At 43.0% G+C, this 24,586-nt stretch overlaps 1 protein-coding gene across 5 annotated transcripts in view; it reads left to right on the top strand.

Moving 5' to 3' along the window:
* PLA2G4F (phospholipase A2 group IVF) overlaps nt 1–24,586 on the top strand; it is a 49,130-nt gene that overhangs the window by 22,792 nt on the left and 1,752 nt on the right. For all 5 annotated transcript variants that reach the window (XM_061556459.1, XM_061556458.1, XM_061556461.1 and 2 more), the window contains exons 6-20: nt 7–47; nt 3,262–3,304; nt 4,099–4,159; nt 4,698–4,876; nt 12,976–13,083; nt 13,879–13,916; nt 14,632–14,764; nt 16,031–16,167; nt 16,825–17,056; nt 18,349–18,463; nt 18,753–18,890; nt 20,396–20,506; nt 21,507–21,677; nt 21,873–22,039; nt 22,992–23,178. In XM_061556459.1, coding sequence (XP_061412443.1) covers nt 7–47; nt 3,262–3,304; nt 4,099–4,159; nt 4,698–4,876; nt 12,976–13,083; nt 13,879–13,916; nt 14,632–14,764; nt 16,031–16,167; nt 16,825–17,056; nt 18,349–18,463; nt 18,753–18,890; nt 20,396–20,506; nt 21,507–21,677; nt 21,873–22,039; nt 22,992–23,178 — 1,861 coding nt within the window. The remainder of the gene's footprint in view (nt 1–6; nt 48–3,261; nt 3,305–4,098; nt 4,160–4,697; nt 4,877–12,975; nt 13,084–13,878; nt 13,917–14,631; nt 14,765–16,030; nt 16,168–16,824; nt 17,057–18,348; nt 18,464–18,752; nt 18,891–20,395; nt 20,507–21,506; nt 21,678–21,872; nt 22,040–22,991; nt 23,179–24,586) is intronic.

Genomic DNA, 24,586 nt, shown 5'->3' with positions numbered 1-24,586 from the left:
TTGTAGGCCGAAACGTTGCTTGAGGTGGAGCTTAAGTTGGAAGAGAGGTGAGGCTGGCATGCATTCCTTCAAAACTATCCTGAAGCAGAATATTAGTGCTAGACACAGCCACATTTACAAATGTAAAATGTAACTATGATCCATACCTGTGTATCGATAGTCCAATGTGAATGTGCCGTTTTATTGAGGGACTACTGCTGTGAGAAGTTTGTCATTGCTCACTCCCTGCATCACCAAGTCAGGTCATAAAATGTATGAGCATTTTTGCAGTTTTCTCTCTGTAACCATTTTTTATGTATTTTTTTTTTTGGGGGGGGGGGGGGATTTGAGGTGTAGGAGACCATAACTTCAAAAACCCATTGAAAGTGACGACAATTCATGCAGGAACGTTAATACTTTTATCACGGGTATCGTACTTTGGGAATGTATATGCATGCAGAAATCGAAGGACATAAATGTTACTCATTTTTGCCATTTTTTCTTTCACCATTTCACTCTAAACAGATAGTAATAATCAAATTCAAAGTGACTTCCTGCTCAATTGAGCATTAGGGCGGTGCTTCTTTCATCAGACCATAATACAGATCTAAGCCAGTGGTGGAAATACCACATTCCCATGGTGGGGGAGGGTCTATCCATAGCATAAACACTTTTGACTTCCCCACAAAGTGGTAACAATGTTATCAACCTAGGAGGGATGGTGGGTACAGTCAACATCAAAACCAGGATTTGAACTTGCAGCAACCTCCCGATTGCAAGCCGCTCACTTTATCACTCAGCCAGCTGGCCTAAACACATTTGTGAAATGGGACACACTTATTTTGAAAAGCGTCAAGGGTTTAGTTAATTATGAAGGACATAAATGGTGATTTAAAAGCCCCCTATGTTAGTCGAGGGTTGTAATTTGGAGGTCATGGCTCAAATAGTTTGAAGTCGTATGTCCCATCCAACAATTTACAGGGACCTGAAATTTTAATTGTGTTCAAATCTCATACGAGTATCTCTGGGTTTTTTTTTTTAAAAGAAAATTCGAGATGGCTTGGTGTGGAACGTTTGAAACATTACCGCTTTTTTGCCGTATTGGTTTGTGCAGATTGGGGAGTTAGCAGAGCCAGATCGGGTATGACTCACCACTGATGTTAGCGATGACTCGGACTAAAACTCGGGTCATCTGAGTTCGTAGCGCAGTGCGCTTGCCACTACGCCACATCTGCACTCACGCGCTTAGTATCCCACTGTAAAATAATTGTCAGTGTCTCTTTTGCTATGTACCCTCCTCCCTGGTTGTAATGCTGCCACTCTCCTTATATGCCTTGTGATTACCTAAACTATACCCAATTTCAAATTGACTTTACTGTTCTGTAGCTGATTGTCTACCCTCATTTAATCAACCACTAACAGGATGTAGAACCCAACAATGGCTGGGTGATAGATTTTGTGGCGGAGGGAAGATAGACTAAAGAAGTCAAGCTGGGTTAAGCCACAGTATATTCCGTAAGTCCCGTAGGAATATCTTAGCCGAGATTATCAAGTATATTGCATTCTGTTAAATTGAAATTCTATTTTCTTTGCAAAGTGATTTTGATCGGTGTGGACTGGGCAGGCTAACGCACGTGCTGCAATCTGTCGAATATTACACGCTTACAGTAGAATAGTTTTTTTTTTATCCAAGAGGGTGTAAAGGTTTTATTTTTTAATATGGAGTCTAAATCACTTAGCGATGCTCACAGTAGGACTAACATTTTTTCACATTTGATAAAATCAGTGCATTATAGTTTCCTTAAGTGCGCACGTGTGTACGGACATCAATAATGAAATGTGGCGTATGACTCGGCGGTCAATGGTTGTTGTCCAAATGCGATAAGCATTTCCTCCGCTTTCTTTGAGGCAGTTATCAATTTGCAAACAAAGCAATTAGCATTCATAATAGATTCTTGGTTTAGGCCACACTATTTGACCATTTTTGTGTCGTTAAGACCCGACTCGGCCACACAAATTGTCAATTCTCACAACCAAATGTAGCGAATATATACACGATGTTTCATTTGTAATTCCTTTTAAACATAAAGGAAAATATCCAGGAGGTCTCATTAAATATTCAAGAAGTAATTATGATTACAGTTTGATATGTAGTTTCAAAGCCACTGCTGACAGAATAGCTAATTTTTGGTTGTGAGAATTTCTCTTCAACTTACCAGTGAGCGGAAACAAAAATGACTGGGACTATATAAATGCTCGTCACACCACGTGACAATTAAATGCGTGTGGTTGTGTGGGACAGTGGAGGGTCTTAATGACACAAATTTGGTCAGACCGTTACGGGGGCCTAACCCAAAAATCAAAGTACGAATCGTTACATTGGCTGCAAAAGCCTGCGTGTTAAGCTATTGCAATTGGCATTTGGGAAATTACTTTGTACAACCTTGAACGTAAGAATCTTGTTTTGAGTTGTTGACGGTCAATGGTTAAAGCACTGTAGTCTTCCCTGCTTCTTCTGCGGAGAAAAGGACGAGTGAAACTACGTGAACTCTCTGCTGAAGCCCTTCTCGTGGCTCGCAGACCTCGACATTGTTATAACGCTCCTGGACATATTGCCACATGCAAGCAATGAAGAGAACATCAATTTCTGGATTGTGCTGCTCCACTATAGCCTTACAAAAGAGGTTGTCTGAAAATGTTCTTGAATTTGATGCTGTTTTAGTTTGAAACCTACTGTGCATGGGAGTGAAATGTATTAGTGTTGCCGTGAAATTCGTCACATAATAGCTAATTTCAGCGATTGCAGCCGAATAGAAAATCTTCACATCGACGTCCGTTTGCCGCCTGTCCACGAAATCGGTGTTTTTTTGGGCCAGTGTTTTAATAGGGCACACGCGGTCGTCGCAGTAGATCACTTGCAAATGGTGCTTTGATATCAACAGCCTTTTATGCCACTTACAACCATTATTGCCTCTAAACGTGCATGCATAAGCCCATTTGTCAACCCACTGCAGAGTGAGGGCTCTCGAAACGTCACACAGGCAGGCAGGGAGGGTTATTTGACTGCTTCACTGTTGTTAGTAAGTGCACCCCAGCGCAGAAATTCCTCAACATAAACTATGAATGTTGATTTAGTATTTTCAATGCAATATTTCACTTCATACTTTAGTATATATTTGCATTGATGAAATATATAAGATTAATAAATAAATTGGATGTATTTGTGTTTTATCCAAACAACTAATGCCACCATGAATATACCTAATTTCTGTCTCTTCCCAGTGATTCTCCAGAGTGTCCTGTTTACACCAATGGGATCCTTTCGGTAAGAAAATAGATTTGTGTCGTTTTATTTGTTCAACCTATATTAAATTTTTTCAGGCAAACGTCACCAGCAATAATACACGGACACATGTTCATTTGTGTACGTAGCATTAAAGCATTATGCAAGTGTTATGTGTGTTTTTTTATCACGATCCTATTGACGTTCCACATCCATTTACGCACCTCCTAAAAATAAAGCGACACTATCATAAAGCAGCTTTCTCACTCCCAACTGTGGTGTTTCAGGTTGAGTCTCGTGTTTTCTCAAGCTTTCCCCATGCACGACTGCAGGCATTTTCGGTTTTCTGGACCCCCGCCATCCCCTTGTGACACGTATGAGTTTAACCATGGCTTGGCGTGCAGGCATATTTCATCGCGAATAATTCAAGAAATAAACAAAACGTGAAAAAATACATCTGACACAAATTGACGAAATTTTATCAATGCCGACCAATTTAAGTTTCGAAGCCCCGACGGCCTGTGTTATGAATCGCCGCGATACGCAATTTTGAAGGCCCCTTGGCGCGCGCTCTGGGATTTGACGACGCCCCCCACCATGCAGTTCCACCTACACGGTGTGAAACGAGCACTTGCCATTTGTGTCTACGTCCGTGTTGTTTACAATCACACTGCCTGCTCCGCTCGTGGTGTCGGCGCCTCGTTCAATGCGGCTCGAAACGGGGGGGGGGGGGGGGTGCGCATTCCCCGCGCGCGCGCACGCGGTCCCTTTATTTGTAACAAACACGCGGCACGCGAGAAATGAAAATAGATTGTGTTCTCTCTCCCCTTCATCAGATTCGGCCCTGCATGGAGCTCATTGTCGCTCTGCAACACGTGGCAGAGAAAGGCAAGCAGGGTAGGTGATTGTTGTCATGTCCTAGGGATGGGGGGTGTAGTAGGTGGGGAGTGGTGGCATAGTGGTTAGTGCACTGCATTTTAAACGCAGCGACCTCCAGGGTTGGATTCCGGGCCATGGGTTCCATCAGTGGCAACTGATATATGAACGACTCCTGGCGTGGGTGTGATGTGTACATATCAGCACTGGCGTAGGTTCTGGCCAAACCACCCCCTCGTGTGCTGTGCCATCCTTCATAGGTGTTCGCTCAACAGCACTTGCCCCAACCGTCTGTGAAAGGTGAGATGGTGGGTCTTTGTTTTGGTGTAGCGTAAAGTGCATGTATTCGTTTTTCTTGCAAGATTATTATGGGCATGCACGAACCCAGCCAACAATTTGAGTATCTCAACATGAGCTGAACATCGGCAGGTTTCGCTCTGCCTTGAATGAACTCCTGGTGCCATTGGACTGACATAATTTGTCATTAGGGTAGTCGGCAGTGTTAAGATTCAATAGGGTGCATTTGCACATGTCGATGTGACCTGTTGTGTCCCCACAGAGTGTGAAGAAGAGATGCAGTATTTGTCCGTGTCGGTTCCGCCGTCGTACGAGCGCGAGAGACTCACCCCGTGCTGGTCACCGCTGGCCACTGCTTTGGATGAGAACCTGACCTTCCACGTCGATTCTGGTTTCCAGTCGGCCAAGCTGAACGTGGGCCTCTACAAGGACCACGACATCGTGAGTTAACTCTGCGTAAACCGAGAGTCGTGCTGAGCATTGAGCACAACACTCAAATAACTCCTTAATCGTAGCTGCACCCCTTCTCTGCAGCTGCGTCAGTTCACGAGTGATCCTCGATTGCAGGATGTGAATGCTCTAGAGGAGGCTTATGTAAATTGCTCGGTCACAGTTGCCATTGGTTGCTATTGCATGACGACAGCAGCTAAAATGTCCACAGACATTTGAACAGATGCATTGACGCATTTCTCTTTTTTGCGTCAATTTGTGCAAGTTGAGTCACGGCTGACCAATGCGGAATAATATCCTCTTCAATTGATATTACTGGCATCCACTTACTCTTACTTGATACAGCTATCGTGCTGTGACGGTTCCACCTGAAGACGGAAGCTTGTGTTGCCTCCGAAACGTCGTGATTTTTATTTATTTTTATTTTACTTTTATTAATTTTAATTAACATTTTTTACCTACGTGACTTTACCGACAAAACCTAAGAATATCACTGGCATCGTGTGCTGTTTACTAAGGGGGGCCTCCTGACGAGGTAAGAGTGCAGTCCTGAAATGTCTTTCTCAAGCCACAGCTGGCGGAACGGCCTCCACTCGAGGGAGCTCGACAGAGCCCCCTCTGGACAGGGTATTTGGCCTACACTGCCACACTGGCCAGATGAGAACTGCTTGTAATTAGAGGACATCCTCGTGTGTAGCTTTTTCCGACTTAAATGTCTTCCCTAAATTCCCTGTAGATTCTTTTGGTAAAGTCACGTAGATAGAAGACGAAGAAGAAGAAATAAAAATAAAGTGAATGCAAATATCACGACGTTTAGATTGCAACACAAGCGGTCGTCATCAGGCAAAGGAGTTAGCCTCTAAAGGCAAACTGGTTATAAAGGTTTGAGGATGGGCGTAGCCCCAGTGTATCAGCAGCACCAGCATCATGGGTGGTGCAACAATGCCAATGCAGCAGCAATGCCAATGCAGCAGCAATGCCAGTGCAGCAGCAATGCCAGTGCAGCAGCAATGCCAGTGCAGCAGCAATGCCAGTGCAGCAGCAATGCCAGTGCAGCAGCAATGCCAGTGCAGCAGCAATGCCAGTGCAGCAGCAATGCCAGGCCGAATTCATCGGGAGCTGATGATACTGACCGTTTACACCAAAATATAATTGCGTGAATGTTTACACGTGTGCGCCTGTTGCCACGTCCTTTATGGGTGTTGTGCAGTGTATTGGAGGTCATTTTCATGCTTCCTGGGGTTGTCCATAACGCTTACGATGTAGCCACCGTTGTGATTGTCTTTCCTGTCTCTCAATTACATTTTTTCGTGCAAGGTCAGTTTGTCACGGCATGCGCTATCAGCTTGACTCCTCTTAATGCTGCAGCGTGTCTCGACATATCCCCATTAATCTTGTTTTCATTACTGCTGTTCACATATTTTACTTTGCATTTTATTGCATTCTCTCTGTATCGCTTTGCTGCTCTGCTGTTGTAAACAGCCGCTATCATTTACCAGCAGTATTATGGCCGATGACCGCAGGCAAAAATCCAGCCCAAATGCTTTGTTCTGTTAAAGGTGACCATATGGTTTATTTGTGACTTGAATAAAACCGATATATAAACTACTCAAAGCATAGAATAATACATGTTCAATTATATTTCCCATTCTACAAAGGGGCTTTGAGATGCTTTTTCAATTATAAATATATTATTGTTATGCAAATGTTGGGGTTTAGCATGAAACATCAATTTTTGTTTGCACAATTCAAAAGAAGTGCAGGAAACATCTGCTGCAACGAATGGGCTGATATTTTTAAATCCTTTATATTAAGTTCACTTGCTTGTGCGCTTACGACCGTGCAAATCTTTCGGTCGTTTTTTAACCCACTTCCCGTGATCCAATCGAGCTGACATTTTGCACACAGACTCGTTGTGCGTGACAATTTATTTTCGTGAAAATTTTTTTCCAAAATTTTCCACTTTTTAGGAAAAAAAATTTTTCATTTAATTTAAAATACCAATGCGATAAAAATGAAACTCTTACTCAAGAAAAACAGAAATGAATAATAAAATAAAACCGATGCCACGCATATAAAGGATTTATAGTGAAAAACTTTGTTTTTACGGGTTAATTTTTTAAAGAAATGTCCCAGGATGCTCATGCTAATCCTCCTTCCTGACATGAGCTTGAAGTAGTGGCCTTCTTGTGCATCAGGGACTCAAAAGTCAAGCCTGCAAGACACGTCAAAGTCGCATGTTTATGTAACGGGTTCCGGAGACACTTGTAGAGGTAACTTCTTTATTACAATCCAACAGCACTCCAACAGTCCTGATACTCTGTTACAGCCTAGGTACACAGCCTAGGTACACAGCCTAGATCCACTACTCTGGCTACGCTCTGGAACTCGCCCTCACAAGGACGTAGAGCCGGGAGTTCCAGAGTCCCACCACTGGCTCTCACAGCATCCCAGGGTCCTGAGATGGCTGGTCTTGGGTCTTGGGTCTTGAGCTACAACTAGCCCTGATCGTCCAGGGAGCTCCCCTTTTATGCCTAGTCCCCAACGAGGGGTGGGGCCGTGTGCGCCCCCAGATATACCACCGAGCACACACAGCCCCCCCCCGTTGGTGGCGCCAAGGGGCTTAAGCGTCTGGGCCGCCCGGGAACCCAGCACCTGGCGCCAAGAAGCTTAAGCGTCTGGGCCGCCTGGGAACCCAGCGCCCGGTGCCAAGGGGCCCAAGCGCCTGGGCCGCCCAGGGTCCCAGAGCCCCCAGCAGCCCCTCCCTTCTTATGTCACTACATTTATAACAGATGTCTATAAAACGCGTTGCAGTAACACGAAATGGGATGTATGTATGTTTAACTTCTTCTTGGTTCTTTCGGTAAAGTCACGTAGAACGGAAATAATAAAATAATAAAAATACAATTCTCACGACGTTTCGGCCACAACACAAGCAGCCGTCCTCAGGTGAAGAAACAGAGCTGTCGGAAAGACAGCGCTCCAATGACAGTTCTGTTTCTTCACCTGAGGACGGCTGCTTGTGTTGTGGCCGAAAGGTCGTGAGATTTTTCTTTTATTATGTTTTATTTTATATTATTTTATTATTTCCCTTCTACGTGACTTTACCGAAAGAACCAAGAAGAATATGAATCCCTGCAGTCACGAAAGCTTTACATCAAAATTATGTTGAACTTCTTTCGCACCGGACGTAGCCAACCGTGCGAATCGAAGGTGTGGGATGGGTGAAGAGGCCTAAGTGCATACTTGGCAAAAGGAGCTGGTGGTTCAATGCCTTTGAGTGGCAGTTTAAGGGTTATGATGCACAGCACTGTGCCAATTTGGCCAAGAATAAATGTGCGATTTGCATATATCTTATTATATTATAGGACTTGCTTTAGCATATCCCGTTCTTTACAATATTCATCTTAAAAGCTTCTGGCAAAACGTAATTGTGGTGTGGTGTAGTATCCAGTATCAGGCGACAGTCTACATTATAGACTGCCAGTACACTCACCCAGCTTAATAACCAGGCTACAGTCTACATTATAGACTGTTAGTACACTCACTCTGATTAAGAACCAGGCTACAGTTTAAATTCGTGTTTTTTTGTCTTTTATTATATTTTTTATTCACTTTATTATTCTTTTTTTCTATCTACGTGACTTTACCGAAAGAATCAAATATATTTTTTTTTAATTGTGATTTTTGGCCAATTTCAGTTGAATTGTATATTTTATTTGCAATGGGAGGAAACCAAAGAACCTGGAGGAAACTCATGCCGGACAATGTCAGAGCATACAAACTCCACACAGAACGGCACCCACACCAGGAATTTAACCCAGGCCCTTGCTGTGAGGTACAATTGTTACCACATCGCCACCCAGTCACCCATTTACAACTTGTGCAAGCAATGTTGTGGCACTGGAAGACAAACAAATTAGAGTGTGTTTGTGGGTACCTCTCATCTGGACATTTCTTGAGCCCCGTATAAGACTTAATTACATATCCAAGATGCAAGTCTTTGACCAGGTTAAATTGCCTCATGTTGAGCCCTTGCTGTTGAGTCGTGTGGTTCAATGTATTTGTGGAAGCAGACCCATTTTTTGGTTGATATATATTAATCATTTTTTTGGGCAGATATTTTTTTTTGCTGTGGAATTTAAGCTCACGCACACGAAGGCCAAGCAAGCCGTGGCCACACTGCAATTCCAACAGCTGCAGCTGGACTCTGAGATAATGCTTAATGTGACTGGCGGCATACTAACAAACTGCCTCTGACACACGGGCTTTTACTTTGTGGAAGAATTAAATGGCAATCTATGATCGGTTTGTATGTACTGTAAACAAATACAAATAAAACATAATAAAATAATTCTCACCACGTTTCGGCCACAACGCAAGCAGCCGTCCTCAGGTGAAGAACAGGTCTGTCGCAAAGACAGCTGTGTGTGGCCGAAACGTCGTGAGAGTAATTTTATTATGTTTTATTTTTATTATTTTATTATTTCCCTTCTACGTGACTTTACCGAAAGAACCAAGAAGATGAATCCCTGCAGTCACGAAAGCTTTCAAACAAATAGTTTGTAACTTACATTTTCACTCGCTTCTGGCCCTTTTTGTAACACACTGCCAATACGTATTTTCTCAATGTCACCGAAAGGCTAACACTACTTGACATCTGTGTCTTTGCCATACAGACAATTTAATGAAATCCAGACATTCGAAATGTTCACACATGCTTTATCTATACTATTAAATAGAAATTCTGGTATTCGTTACCTTTTTATTGGTTTGTGTGTTTGTACCACATCATTCGCAATGTGTAGTCCAATCTATTTACTGTGTTCAACCCGCAATACTGCTGCTCGAAAACACATCTCTTTCCGAGTTACTTTTTCCAAAGTCCATTGCTGCTAAACTTTGGATTTTCCTCCCATCGTCTCTTTACCCAAGCCCTTATAACTGAGCACAATTCAAGAAACGTGTTTAACTCCAACCTAAAGAAACTTTATAACAGCCTATATGTTACTGGCCACCTAAAGTTATGGGCCTTTGCGCATGTGTTTGGCAACTGTGTAAAATAATAATACTACAACAATGCTGTAATATTCATCCATCATACAACATCCTTGGCAAAACTCGACTCCAACTTTCCCCATCCAAAACCTCTCCCCCTGGGTCTAGTGTGTGGCGATTTAAGCAGCTTGTGTTTCCTATTAAAGGTCATCTACTTGGTGGCAACACTAGCACACGCAGCAGCCTTGTTGTAGAGAAAGTATTGTAGGGGCTTCATATTCTTAGGTTTTTTCGGTAAAGTCACGTAGGTAAAACATTAAAATTAATGAAAGTAAAATAAAATAAAAATCACGACGTTTCGGAGGCAACACAAGTCTCCGTCATCAGGTGGGACCGTCACAGCCAGATTTGCTGCATCAAGTGAGGCAATGATTCAAGATGTAATCCCTTAAAAGCAAGTTGAGGGGGAGGAGAGGGGGGGGAGCTCATCAGAATGTGGTAGCCAATGAATGGAACGTATCGGGAGGGAGGGGGACGGGGCTCAAAGACGGCACGAAGTGCCACGTAGAACGCATCGGGAGGGGGAGGGGGGCGGGGTGGTACACGAGAGTCGGCGACGTGGACGTGGTTGTGCGCAAGCTACTGCTGCACACGCCAACGCATTGGACAGAGAGGGGGAGGGGAGGCCATAAGAGAGTTTTGGGTGTAAGTGTACGTGGACATGTGTGTGTACAAGCACCTGTTGATACACATGATAGAAAAGAACGAAAATGCCCATGTTTATACCAGTGCTGGCTGAACAATGAAGAGAGTACTGTTAAACACTGGGGATGTTAAGGGATTACATCTTGAATCATTGCCTCACTTGATGCAGCAAATCTGGCTGTGACGGTCCCACCTGATGACGGAGACTTGTGTTGCCTCCGAAACGTCGTGATTTTTATTTTATTTTACTTTCATTAATTTTAATGTTTTACCTACGTGACTTTACCGAAAAAACCTAAGAATATGAATCCTTGCAGTCACGAAAGCTTCAAATCTAGAATTATTGTAGGGGCTGTTGTCACTGACACAACAGTAAACACAATTCATTGGCCTCTCCCTTAGATGGGGGGAGGGGGGTGATTCTTAATGATACAATAGTGGATTTAATTTCAGCAGGGACTATAACCCACATTTCCACGTTGCTAAATCTGTTTTTCAAGCTGCTTGGTCTCCAGTGGGAGAAATAATTTGTGGTTTATTTATATTATATACTGAAAACTTAAACAAAAAGTGGAAAAAATGTGTCTGTGGTTTTGTAAAACATTCCAATCAGTTTACAATTTGTTATCAACATCCTGTTTTAATATACATTTTCACTGTATGTACAACTTGTGAATAATAGTGAAAACATTTTTTTGATTAGTAATCGTTTTTAATATTTTTCTATTATTACAATACAGTGGTACTTGGTATGTTATATTAACTTTCATTTCAACATTGTGATTAGTTGGTCCTTTCATTTAAAGTGGTATCGAGCCTGTTTGCCAAGCATTTATATAGAAAAAAAACACATCTACATGTACATATAATTCAGAGATGAGAACATGCACATCTTTTAAATAGAGGATTGAGGGTCACTGCTTTTATAACCGATATTAACAAATGTTAATTTCGCGTTTGCTTACGAGTAATACAATTATTGAAATACATGAAAAAGGTAAAATGTAACTCTATGGTTGATTTTAAAATGGCCTAAATCAGACACCCCTTATGCACGATGGTGCATATTGAAAGCTCGCGTGTCTGGCATGGTTTTAAAAATTTCTGCTGCCTTTTCTATGAAACCATACTGGCAGGCAGCTTGAAATTGAGCATTGCTTTTTACACTTGTACTTTCCGAAATGAACTTCCTGCTCCCACACTCCCTCCCACGGTGCCTGCACCGACTTGAGCGGCTGATTAGGCTGCCATAAGGTCGCTATAGACAAATTGTTTGGCTGTTCACAGCCGTAAGGCAAGTGTCCGAAATGAGGGTGCGTAGTTTATCTCGGTGCGGATGTTTTGGTGTGTACTAACCGCTACGCCACAGCGGTTAGTTGCGCCGCGCTACGAACCTGGCGACCCGAGTACGATTCCCGCTCACGGCCAACATCAGTGATGAATATCTGAACCAGTCCTGGGCCTCCCCTAGATCGACTCGTCCTCAAATGAGTACCTGGTGCATTACGTTACAAACATGGCCACTAGGGAGACAAAGGCGGCCGGGTGTGGTGCTGGCCACCCACCCCCTCGTGCCGTTCCAGCCTTCATTGGTGCTCGCAAACAGCACTTGCCCCAAAAGTTTGTTAAGGCTATACGGGGAAACTTTGTATTTGTGATGTAGTTTAGTTAATGCTCAAACATTTTCACCCCTGCTGTATGAGGCCTCCCTCACGGAGTCATGTACCTTTTGATTTTTTTTTTATAACCTCTGCATGGTTTGTGTTTACCCAATTTGGTATTTCATTATCTAGTATTCTTTCAGCAGCGTTATTCACATTTGTATCTGCTGATAGATTGTGCGAACCTGCGAATACCGCAGCGTGGCTGCAGTTCGGTGCCACTGCGTAACTCGGGTGCTGTGGGTTTCGATCAACAGATGTTTCATTCGGACAGCTGAAAATCGTTTGCATTCCATAAAGCCGTATCCCTTGCACACACCCAAAGATAAATGTCTTGTCGGTGTAAACCGGGGATTCTGCTTTTGTTTAACGGTTAGAGCTCTCGACTTGCAACCCAGTACGATTTCCCGGCGTGGCAGTGGAAACAACGTTGCCAGCTTCTTAGACCCCCCCCCCCCCCCCACACACTCTGCTGTCTCTATCCACCCAGCGATATCAATGGGGGCACCACAGTTAGTCGGATAGATTGCGGGTGTGCTCACCGAATTCCATACGTCTGACCATAGTGGAAGAGTAGACAAAAATACCCTCTGGAGGGGCGCTCTAGAGCTCGTTCTGCCGCCTGCCGTGGGGAGTGAGCAAGACAAGCGCAGGGCTTTGCCTCTCGTGAGTAAACTGGGCAATAGTCTGTAAATGTGCAAATGTTGTTTATTTTTTGGCCTGTAGAGTGAAAAGTTCCCGGAGGAGAGTGGGCTTGGCACAGGATCGGTGCCCCTCACCTACAAGAATCCGATTGAAAACGTGGGAGTGCAATTGCCACTTGGCAAAGACAAGGTGAGCTTGTTACTCAATAAAAATCAGTGTCACTGGAATCAAGTAGAAACCAAACAATACTCTTAGGTTTTTGCGGTAAAGTCACGTAGGTAAAAAATAAAAAAGTAAATTAAAATTAATAAAAATAAAATAAAAATCACGACGTTTCGGAGGAAACACAAGCTTCCGTCTTCAGGTGGAACCGTCACAGCACGCTTGCTGAATCAAGTAAAAGCGAGCGTGCTGTGACGGTTCCACGTCGTGATTTTTATTTTATTTTTATTTAACTTTCTTTTATTTTTTACCTACGTGACTTTACCAAAAAACCTAAGAATATGAATCCTTGCAGTCACGAAAGCTTCAAATCTACAACTACGAGTGTTGTATCATCGTCGTCATCATATATACAAGGACTGTTTTCTTGGAATTTCTCATTTACTTGATACAGCTATCGTGCTGTGACGGTTCCACCTGAAGACGGAAGCTTGTGTTGCCTCCGAAACGTCGTGATTTTTATTTAATTTAAATTTATTTTTTTATTTTTTACCTACGTGACTTTACCGGAAAAAACCCAAGAGTATGAATCCTTGCAGTCACGAAAGCTTCAAAACTAAAAACCAAACAATGTTTACACAATCAATATAAATATCCCTGGATAAATATTACATCTCAATACTGGTTTAAGTGTTGTTTAGATGCCTCATCGTTTGCAATATTGAAACAATGTAAATAATGCAGTGTTTTAAAAATAATACGACTCGAGTAGAAAATATTGCCGCAGTCAATTCTGCTTTTGATTTTCTCTTTTATTTTCAGGAAACGGAAGTGGACCTTACCTTAAAATATAAATCCAGGTAATATGAATATGGTCAGTAACATTTATGGAAATTGGTTTCACCAGCTCGGAAGCAAAAGTCCGAATGCGTGACTTTCAAACAAGTCAAATCTCGTCAATCTGCATTCAAAGAGCAGCGAACTTTGATGATTTGTATTTCTCGATGCGTGTTTGTGTGCGTTCCTGGAGCGGTAGTGTAGCGGTTAGCGTGCTGCGCTACAAACCCGTCGATCTGAGTTTGATTCCCGCTCATGGCCAACAACAGTGACGATTATTTAAACTGGTCCTGGGCCTCCCCCAGGTCGACTCGGCCTCAAATGAGTACCTGGTGGTGTGTGTAAACATCACCACTGGGGAGACGAAGATGGCCGGGCATGGTGTTGGCCACCCACCCCCTCGTGTGCTGTTGCCGGCCTTCATAGGTGCTTGCGAACAACACTTGCCCCAACATTCTGTTAAGGCTATGGGGGGGGGGGGGGGAGATCTTTGTCTTTGTTCTTGATAAAATTAAATATTGAAGGGTCTGTCTCATGCATTGGCTGACAGTGTCACGACCACAACACAGGCATCGATGCTGCTCTATTCAGCACCTTCCAATGGGCAAAGAGCCACTGTGAATTGCTCCAGACGAGAATCCATTTGGATCCGTAATTTGGGCCGTCACCGCAGCCGCCGTGTGGTGCGTTTTCATAACGCGCGTGGTGTCAGCAGCGTATCGATCTTATCGTTTTCAGAGGTGTACCTGCTCTTCGCCTTGGGTTTGACCTCTCAGATGGCGAGAAAGAATTTCTGCAAAAAAGGATGAAAGTGATGCCAGCAGCTTTCCAAAAGTTTTTTAATCTCAAGGCGACACCACACGAAAAGGAAGTAAGGATCATAAAGACTGTAAATAAATGACCTCGCGATACCATAATCTGATGCAAAACAGAATATGGCACGAGTTTTTAAATGTCCACATTATTTATTTTCAAACCTTGTGTTTAAGGCTATTCCTGGAGAACTTACATTCCTTCATAGTGTTTTAGTTTCACTTTATAAAACCTATTTAAATGATCCGATACCCCATATACCTATGATGCTGTTTGGCTATTTCAATTAAACATCTTTCATAATAGAATGATATCCATTTAAACATGGAGTTAAATGTTAACATGTACTTATAAAATGATTGTATGCTTCCCACAGCGGTGTTAAGTTATAGTGGTTTTTATACATTTATAGACATTTAGATCGCAAATTAATAGGAAGATCGCGCAGTGTGTCAGAATATTTTATGGTAAGGGACTGTCATCTGTGCTGTTAAATGACTCAATGAAATAAATCTGGAGCCATCAGTGCAATTCCCTCTTTGATTGCAACAACGACAGCTAACCTCATCATTCCAACTGGCAGCACAGCAACTGGGAATACAAATGAAAGTATAAAACCTACTTGTTCAATAAAATGTCTACCTTGTTTGCTGAGAGTTGCAGGTCACAGGGTTAAGTAATATGTACGTGCAAATAACGGAACTCGGCTCTGTGGATCGTCTGTGTGAAATGAGTTGTGTCCCGACAGTCTGCATTCTGACATGTGTTCGTGCCCTTGGCCATGCTAAGAGGCAGCCCCACTGACAAAAGTAATTTCCAGCTTCAAAATTGCTTAATAGTTTTCTGTTAATAAATATGAATGGCATGCAAGGGAAAAATTTAACTCGATGGATTTGAATGACAGAACGAGATATACGACATACGAACGTGTGACTTTGAAGAGTCAAGAAATGATGTTGTGCTGCCGAGTAAAAAAAAAATTAACCCGTAAAAACAAAGTTTTTCACTATAAATCCTCTGGCTTGAGATGGCTGCCACATATGGGTCAGATGATTGCCTGCCACCATTAAGTAATTGGTAATTAAATATAATAAAAAAATTTTCCCTAAAAAGTGTAAAGTTATGGAAAAAAATTTTCACGAAAATAAATTGTCACGCACAACGAGTCTGCGTGCAAAACGTCAGCTCGATTGGATCACGGGAAGTGGGTTAAAAGACGACCGAAAGATTTGCACGGTCGTAAGCGCGCAAGCAAGCAAGAAAGTGAACTTAATATAAAGGATTTAATAACACCTAATTCTGAGTAACATGTAATGGCCTTTAGGTGCCTGTGGTGGCAGTGTTGGGTTCTGGGGGCGGCATGCGAGCCGCGATCTCCCTGTTTGGCTGCCTCTTGGCTCTCGAGGAACAAGGTCTCCTCGACTGCATCACCTACATGATCGGTGTCTCTGGATCCACCTGGCAAGTAACTGCTCACTTCTTTCTGCCAGTGTCAATTTTATATACAGGGTGCTTAAAAAATTTTAACACTGAAATGGGACTATCGTTTTTAATGGAAAAGAATGGATGATTATACATTGTAACATGCTAACAAATGTATGTTAATAGCTTCAAAACCATCATTGTCAACATGCATAGAATCTTCTTCAGGTGATCTCCAGAGCCCGGAGGCACATTTCTCGTGGTACTGTTGTAAATTCTCAGAAGTGTTAGAATGTTTTTGAAGTACCCTGTATATATATATCAATGTACTGCCTAGAATATCACTGTTGTGCTGTGTAGCTCTCCACGGTATTTTCGGGTTGTGCCACATGCTGGTAGCGTCTTCAGAATTCAGTTCCTGAAGAAACTCTTAATTTAGTTCCTGAAGCTCCCAAAATATGGAGCAAAAACGTTGGACATCGTACCGAAAAACTCACACAGTACAACCGAAAAACACATCAGAGCGCTCAAAAAAGTGTCTTTGATTGCTATGTCACAAATCGTAGCAGTTAAATTGTGTTCAATGTATGTGCTCCTGGAAGGGGCAGCATTTGCTGAACGTAACAGCAGCGTGGCCCAACTGCTGTAACTCTTTTAATTTTGTTTTCCTGAATTTATGGAAACTCTTGCTCACAGGTGCATATCCAATCTGTACCAGCAACCGCTCTGGGGCAAGGGGGAGACGAGTGTAATCGCGCAAGAGATTCAGGAATTGAAGGCATGCACCACAGCTCCTAAGTATGGTGCCTTCTCACCGGAGGCCCTCTTGAAATTCCGGAATGCTATGGTTCACAAGAAGGAAGACAACCAATTCGTTTCTCTCACGGACCTCTGGGGCCTCGTGCTGCAGTGGATCTTTGGCAAACAGGTGCGTGGTGTGCCTGGGAGAATTGCACTGACCTATTCGTGGTCGTGACTGAGGATGGAGCTCTGAAATCATCTCTTTTGGAGGTGCTTGGTCAATTTGGTTACATCGCAGGACCGTGACAGATGGAGGGCTTTCGATTTAAAGCTTTTGTGACTGCAGGGATTCATCTTCTTGGTTCTTTCGGTAAAGTCACATAGAAGGGAAATAATAAACTAATAAAAATGAAACATAATAAAATAATTCTCACGACGTTTAGGCCACAACGCAAGCAGCCGTCCTCAGGTGAAGACCAGGTCTGTCGGGGAGACAGCGTCTGAATGACAAAAAAAATTGCATATCAAGAAGGAATTTAGCATATTTATGGAAAATGCAGGTGTGCGATTAGTACTACTCCTACGCATTTCACAAGTAGTACTAATCACATACCTGCATTTCCCATAAATATGCTAAATTCCTCTTGATATGCAAATTATTTTGTCAAGGCGCTCTCCCCTCTTCCAACCCAGCTTAAATATACGCTCCAAGCGTGGTCCTGTTTCATTCAGACGCTGTCTTCCCGACAGACCTGTTCTTCACCTGAGGACGGCTGCTTGCGTTGTCGCCGAAACGTCGTGAGAATTATTTTATTATGTTTTATTTTTATTATTTTTTAATTTCCCTTCTACGTGACTTTACCGAAAGAACCAAGAAGAAGATTGAGGACTGCTTGGCGGGGAGGATTTTTTTTATTATCTTTGATTTATCATGGCCGATGATGATTGTGGGTGGCAGGTGGTGCAGAGGTAACACTTGTACCTCACAACAAACGCTCTGGTTCGATTCCCAACTCGGGCACCTTTTTGTATGGAGTTTTTTCTCCTCTCGTTCTGCATGGGCTTTCTCTCGGTTTTCCAGTTTCCTCTCTTAGCTAATAAAAAAATCGTACAATCCAACTGGTGTTGGCTGAACACTGCGATGCTCAAAATTACCTGCAAAGTAGTCAATTAGGATTACACACAGCAACATCACCCCTACTGCAGAAGCTTGGCAGGACCCTCCTGAAAGAGTGTTGAGATTTAGTGAGGCTTTCCTGGGCAAACAATGCTATTATTTAATTTATTATTTTATCTTTAGACGTGACTTAACCGAAAGAACCATAGAATAATTCCTGCAGTCACGAAAGCTCCAAAATTAAGATCAAACAATAGTCATCATAAATACAATAATTTTAATAACTTTGTACGTGCGCTGCAGAAGGAAGCAGAAAGGTTGAATGAGAAATGTTAACGAGAAGTGTTGGCTGTGCCCTTTAGGAGAAACTGGTCAGGCTGTCAGATCAGCAGAAAGTGGTTAGCACTGGACAGGTGCCGTACCCAATCTACTCTGCAATCAATGTAAAGTCCACTGTCAGCACTGAAGATTTTGCAGGTAAAAGTACAAGCGTGCATAATAATATGCATCTTTCTTGAGACATTGCATTCTGTTTTTCTGGCTTATTTTACAAAAATTAATAAGCTGTGTTTCCGAAGCTTCTCTATGTCGTCTCTTTCACAAATCGGTTTTTAAATGTGCAATGTAACAATGAAATATAACACCGCAGGAGAAAAACGTACTTTGGTAATTTTGTCACAAAGGGGTAAATTGTTCATGTTCTGCTGTTTGTTAATGCGTCTAGTGTTTAAGTGGTGCAATCTTGTACTGTGTGCTCCTTCTGCAGAGTGGGTAGAGTTCACGCCACATGAGGTGGGGATGCCAAAATATGGTGCTTTTGTGCGCACGGCTGACTTTGGGAGTGAGTTCTACATGGGCAATTTGATGAGGCGCCATGCTGAACTACCACTGCATTACCTGCAAGGTAAGCCATGCGGAGATCATTGGATGATAGAGGGGGCGGTTGATTGTTTGCAACTGCAGAGGGGAAATAAAATAAAGATAAAAGATAAAGATCCCCGTATAGCCTTAACAGACTGTATGGGCAAGTGCTGTTAGCGAGCACCTATGAAGGCCGGAACAGTACACGAGGGGGTGGGTGGCCAGCACCACGCCCGACCGCCTTTGTCTCCCCAGTGGCGATATTTACACACCGAACCAGGTACTCATTTGAGGCCGAGTCGACCTAGGGAATGCCCAGGACCGGTTCAGATGATCATCACTGGTGTTGGCCATGAGCGGGAACCGAACCCGGGTCGCCTGGTTCATAGCGCAGCGTAGCGCTAATCACTACACCACCGCAGAGGGGAGAAGAGGCTACGAGACAGCTGGGTCACAAACAGCCAGACGAGTGCAGGGTTCCTCTCTAGCACGCTTTGTATTCCGTGGAATGATACATATGTAAGGACAGTACAGGGTGATATAGGGACAGTACGGCTCCCCGTGGCCATGGTTACTAATTAATGTAATGGGAACAGACAGGGAGGGTCACGTTAGGGTAATGTGGGGCCTCAGTGGTTGCTAATAATGATTGATGTGACAAGCACGGGGACCTAACGGTTGTAAATTGTAATAAGGGCAGAGACAGACAGGGCCAGGTGCGGTGAGAGAGGGTTCGGGGAATAGGGGCGTGGCCGGGTCGTGAGGGGGATAAGAGCTGGTGCGAACCGGGGCTCTGGGCTGTTGTTGTGGGGGAACTGCCGTCGCCCTCGTCACCTGGGAGCGGATCGTCTTCATCGTCCTGCAGTAGGCACCTTGTAGTCTTGGAAGGCTAGAGTTATGTTGTCTCAGAATAGTCACCTAAGTTGCCCAAGTGTATGTAGTTACTCGCGGTTACTCGTTAAGTTATCAGTGAGTCGGCTGACTTTTTATTCATAATACATATACATATAACTGAACAAGACGGTGTCTCTTAGAGTTACATTACACATAGATTAATTGATTCTTTTAACTCACTATCTGGTTCGAATCCCACGTGAAGAAATACATGTTTTTTTCAGATGTGTGCATGTTTTATGTGTCATGGATTTACAGGACTCCAGCCACTAGAGGCCACATACATGTACTACAATTCGTTTTTTTATCGAATCGTGGTCCTGCATCATGAAAATGCATTGATTCGCAAGGGGAGGGTGAACCAATGCACCCTACTTGGTATACTGTGGATTCGCAGTTGCCCTACATATTTCTGGCAATGTTTGGGTCTAGAATAAGCCCTTTGGGAATGGAAAATAAATGCTGTTTAATTAGGTGTTCCAGATATCTTGTGATCCCCATTTAATTTTTTAAAACTTTTTAAAGGTTTATTTAATTAATAGGCATAGGAAAAACATGTTAGGGGTCAATGAATTGGGGGTCACAAGTCATCTGGACCACGCTGTACCACTGTTTCAGCCCCCCTCCCCAATCTATGATTCTTCTCTTCTGCAGGGTTGTGGGGGAGTGCATTTGCAGCGAGTCTGGACCGCATTTACCTGGATGCAACTGGAAACGGCTTGAAATTGTTGAAATCTTTTAAAACTAAGATCAGTGCACTGGATGGTAAGAGCTTTGCTTTTTATCTGACAAGCCCAATTTTCACTGTGAATCCAATTATATGCATGAATAGGTATAATTTGCTAGAGGATTTATCAAGTTTTCTTAGAATGTTCTTGAACAAGTGTAACCAAACACCTGCTGATACTATGTGATCGTAGTGCCAATTAATTTAACGTTTCTAAACACTTAGTGGGAAGAATTTTTACATTCATTGTAAATTTTGTTTAAATTTGACTCATTGAAAATTTGCTCCGCTAAAATATGTTTTATTAATGATGAGAACAATTTTGTTACTTTGAGGAATCGTTTATTTCTTAATGTCCGAACTATTATACTTAATTTTATATAGTACGGAATTTTGAAAAATATCCTTTGTGAACACATTTTAGTTTCGTGTATATTTCAACTAAAACAATAAATGTCAAACAAAAATCTCACATTTTGACTACAAATGCATTTAACTGTCAATAAAGCTTCAAATGACTCCTGCGCTTTTCCAAATATATTTATATGAAAGCTGACTCCAGCACATTTCCTACTGGGATTTTAAAAATGTTATTAACGGATTATGCAGAATTTTTTTTACAAGAGGATATTCTCAGGTTTTTTTCCCAGAGAGAATTTAATCCCAATGGCATGACATCAAATCGTATCATTTGCAGATGAGTAAAACATGCTTAATTGTGTTATTATCTAAATCCCAACATTTCTAATTGGCATCATCTTAGTTGTGAAAATGTTATACTGTATTCTCTGGATTATAAGATGCTTCAGAAAGTAAGATGCACCCCAATCTTGTGCCCCATGCAAAAAAAGCGATACAAGTCTTGTCACACACACCTAGGTGGGGGGGGGGGGGAAGGGCATCTTATAAACTGAATACAGCAATTCCTTTCTTTCAACACGTACCAGTTGTCTCCCTCAATTACTATATTTCTCCTCCATCTCATGTTTACGAGTTAAACAAATGCGTACTCATGTAGCCTCTGCTTTTATCCTGCAGACAAGGCGCCTGGGCACCTTGCCACCAAAGTGGTGACGCCCGTGAGCTGGTTCTCAAGCACGCTCGGCAACATCTTCACCAAGCATCGTGCAGGACAGAACTTTAACTTCCTTTCTGGATGCTTCCTGAGTCGCAGCTACCTGACGTCCTCGCAATTTCTAACCAAGGATGGTGAGTAGAACTTGATGATTTTTTTTATATGTAATTTCCGATTTTTTTTTACCCTTAAATTGCTGTTTAGATGTTAACGCCGATTTTATATTTATTCACGTACTCATTGCGTTGAAACGCGTGCTGAAAAGTACATGTTGATTTACATTTTACCCAGATATAACATAACGAGCTTGGGTCTTGTGTGGTGTGCAGTGACGAACTTTGATAGCCAACCCAACCGACTTACTCCATTGGAGAATGATATCTTCCTTGTGGATGCTGGACTCAAAATGAACTCTGCCTTCCCACTCGTGATGCGACCCCAACGGAATGTGGATGTCATAATTTCCTTCGACTTCAGCTGGCAGAGCCCATTCACGGTAAACTTTAGCGGCATGGATGATAGAGGGCTGTGCTTATACCACCTGCACAGTTTGTAAAAGGTGGTAAAGGTGAGGTCCTGCTATGCAATTGCTTTCTCATGCCAATGCTGGAGAAAGGGCCTCCAATTCAGAGCTATATATTCCAAGACATCTAACCCACTGGTGAGAGGTCTTCCAAGAAATGGGAGTAGACACACTTTAACCCACCTCACCGGACCTACAGACCTTACCTGCAGTGTACCTATTTCTGTGCCTCTGTATAATCTTCAGTGGACAGAGGTAGGGAATTTTATACTGATAGGAACCCACTGTTTCCACCAGCCCACAGGGGATTATTGTGTCCGTCCGTCGTGCAGGGAGGGGCTGGGTGTGGAGGGGCTGGGTGGGGAGGGTGGGGCTTGGTGGGGAGGGGCTGGTCACCCCGTGGTGCCCTTATAAAACTCAACGTTTAACTTACTCACGCCGGCTTGTGCCCGCCCTCAGTCGGGCATATTTGCGGAATACACCACGCCGTCGTTGACCCTGGCCATTGACCGAGCAACCCAACGTTCCTACCAGCTCCCTCCGCAGGAATGTGTTTAACTCACCCTTTGTTTCAACTGCCACACCAGGAGAATGAACTGGCGACCTCAGGATTGTGTGTCCAGTGTGCTATACCACGGCAGCATCCTAGAGAAAATTAGCAATTACTATTGCATGAAAAACGATGCAGATGGAGTGCCTCTGTTCACCCAGTAGTATAAATGGGTACACCAAGTCAATTGGTAGTTAGTGTGCGGTGGGGTAAAGTGTGGCTTGTCTCAGATGTCTGGCCAGCTTTGAAGAAGTCCAAAAACACCCTCTAGGGGGGGTTCTCCAGAGCTCCTTCTAGTGGAAGCCCTTCTACCAGCAATGGCACGTACAAGAAATGTCAGTGCTTTAGCTTTCATTTTCTGTCCTTGCTACGCAGACCCTGAAGTTGACCAGTAAGTACTGCCAAGAGCACGGCATCCCATTCCCAAAGATCGATGTACCGTCGTGCAGTCTTAACGATCTGCACGAGTGCTACGTCTTCTCCGATGAGTCGGATCCACGGGCGCCCATTGTTCTGCACTTCCCGCTCATCAACAGCAGCTTCCGCAAATTCAAAGCTCCTGGTGAGATCCTGCATTGTGCAACATGCAACATTACACCTACACCACGATGCGCACTTCAGTTGAAAATGTCATAGCTGGGGGGTCTGTGCTTGAATGAGCTGTTGAGGCACGTGTTTAATGTACACAGTAATATGCACATCCCAATATATAACATTCAAGATTAAAGTTCAAGGGACGTCATTATGGCCAATGCCGTTGATGCCACGACACCTCGCCAACGTTTTATACCTTCTGCCAGATCTGGCAGCTGATGCATCGGAGACACGTGACATCCAAGATCTGCTATAACATTGTCCCACCATCTGGTCTTAAGTTTTCCCCTTGGTCACTAGATTCAATAACCGGCCCTCCTCTACCCTACACATGTCCTACCCAGCACAATCTGTTTTACCATTTCACAATTGTCATCTTTTGGCCTTCATTTAAAAAGGTTGTACAGCAAGGATGAGGTTGAAATGAATGGCTTGTATCCTTGAAAAGTAATTAGCCAAATTTTACATTTTCTTAATATCTAAAGGAATAATTGGTTCAGTGGTGTCGCTTATTTTCTATAATTGTGAAGGTGTATTTGTTTATATATGTCAGTACCTGGCATGAATGAAGACTGGTCATTATATGGCTAGCGAAGTAACAGATCTGTCGGTAAAACCGTAGAATTATATGCATATAATTCTAAATGTTTAAAAAATGTGAATCGCCAGTGGCATGTGTATACTTATTTGGTATGTGTACCTAATTGGTTATTTGCATGGCAGTGGTATTGACAGCATTTTTAAAGGATAAACTGAATCCTGATGTAAGTAATTTCCATCACTGGCCCTGGGCAATAAGCAGATGATTGGAAGTATTATGAACGTTTCAAAGGAACCACTAATATTAACGTAAAGTTCTGTGATATCAAAAGGGCACACATAGCATTACTATAGAATAAAAAAGTCTCAGAATTTCCCCACGGCAGTGATTTGAAATTGGCACAATTTGGGGTGGCAAATTCATTTCAATCATAAATGTTGCTTTTGTTTTCACTTTCATATCTCATTTGTTTTTGTCTGCTCCAAAAGCTTAAGTGTAACAGGTATATAATTCACATGTTATTTCATGAATTGTAAATAAGTGATTCTTGCATACACATTTCAATGTCCATATTGAGAGCATAAAAATCACTTTTAATGTGTCAATCGATGCATTAATGCCTATAAAGCAGTGATGGCCAACTCAGTGGGCCACATGAGTGGCCTTCCTTCACCTGTGGGGCCGCAAGCTTGAAATCGTGCTCGTCAGAGGTCGCAACCGGGTACCCGATACCCGTACCCTACCCGATACCCGGCTACCCGTACCCGGCCGGGTACAGGTACCCATTTGCGACCCTGGTGCGGCCGGGTACGGGTAGACCGTGAGTCACTGGTGA

Source organism: Lethenteron reissneri, chromosome 22, assembly GCF_015708825.2.
Source record: "Lethenteron reissneri isolate LAM-NWPU_2019-01 chromosome 22, ASM1570882v1, whole genome shotgun sequence".
Taxonomy (NCBI): Eukaryota; Metazoa; Chordata; class Hyperoartia; order Petromyzontiformes; family Petromyzontidae; genus Lethenteron; species Lethenteron reissneri.
Note: the sequence above shows the minus strand (reverse complement) of the source record. Positions and strands in the feature narration are given on the sequence as shown.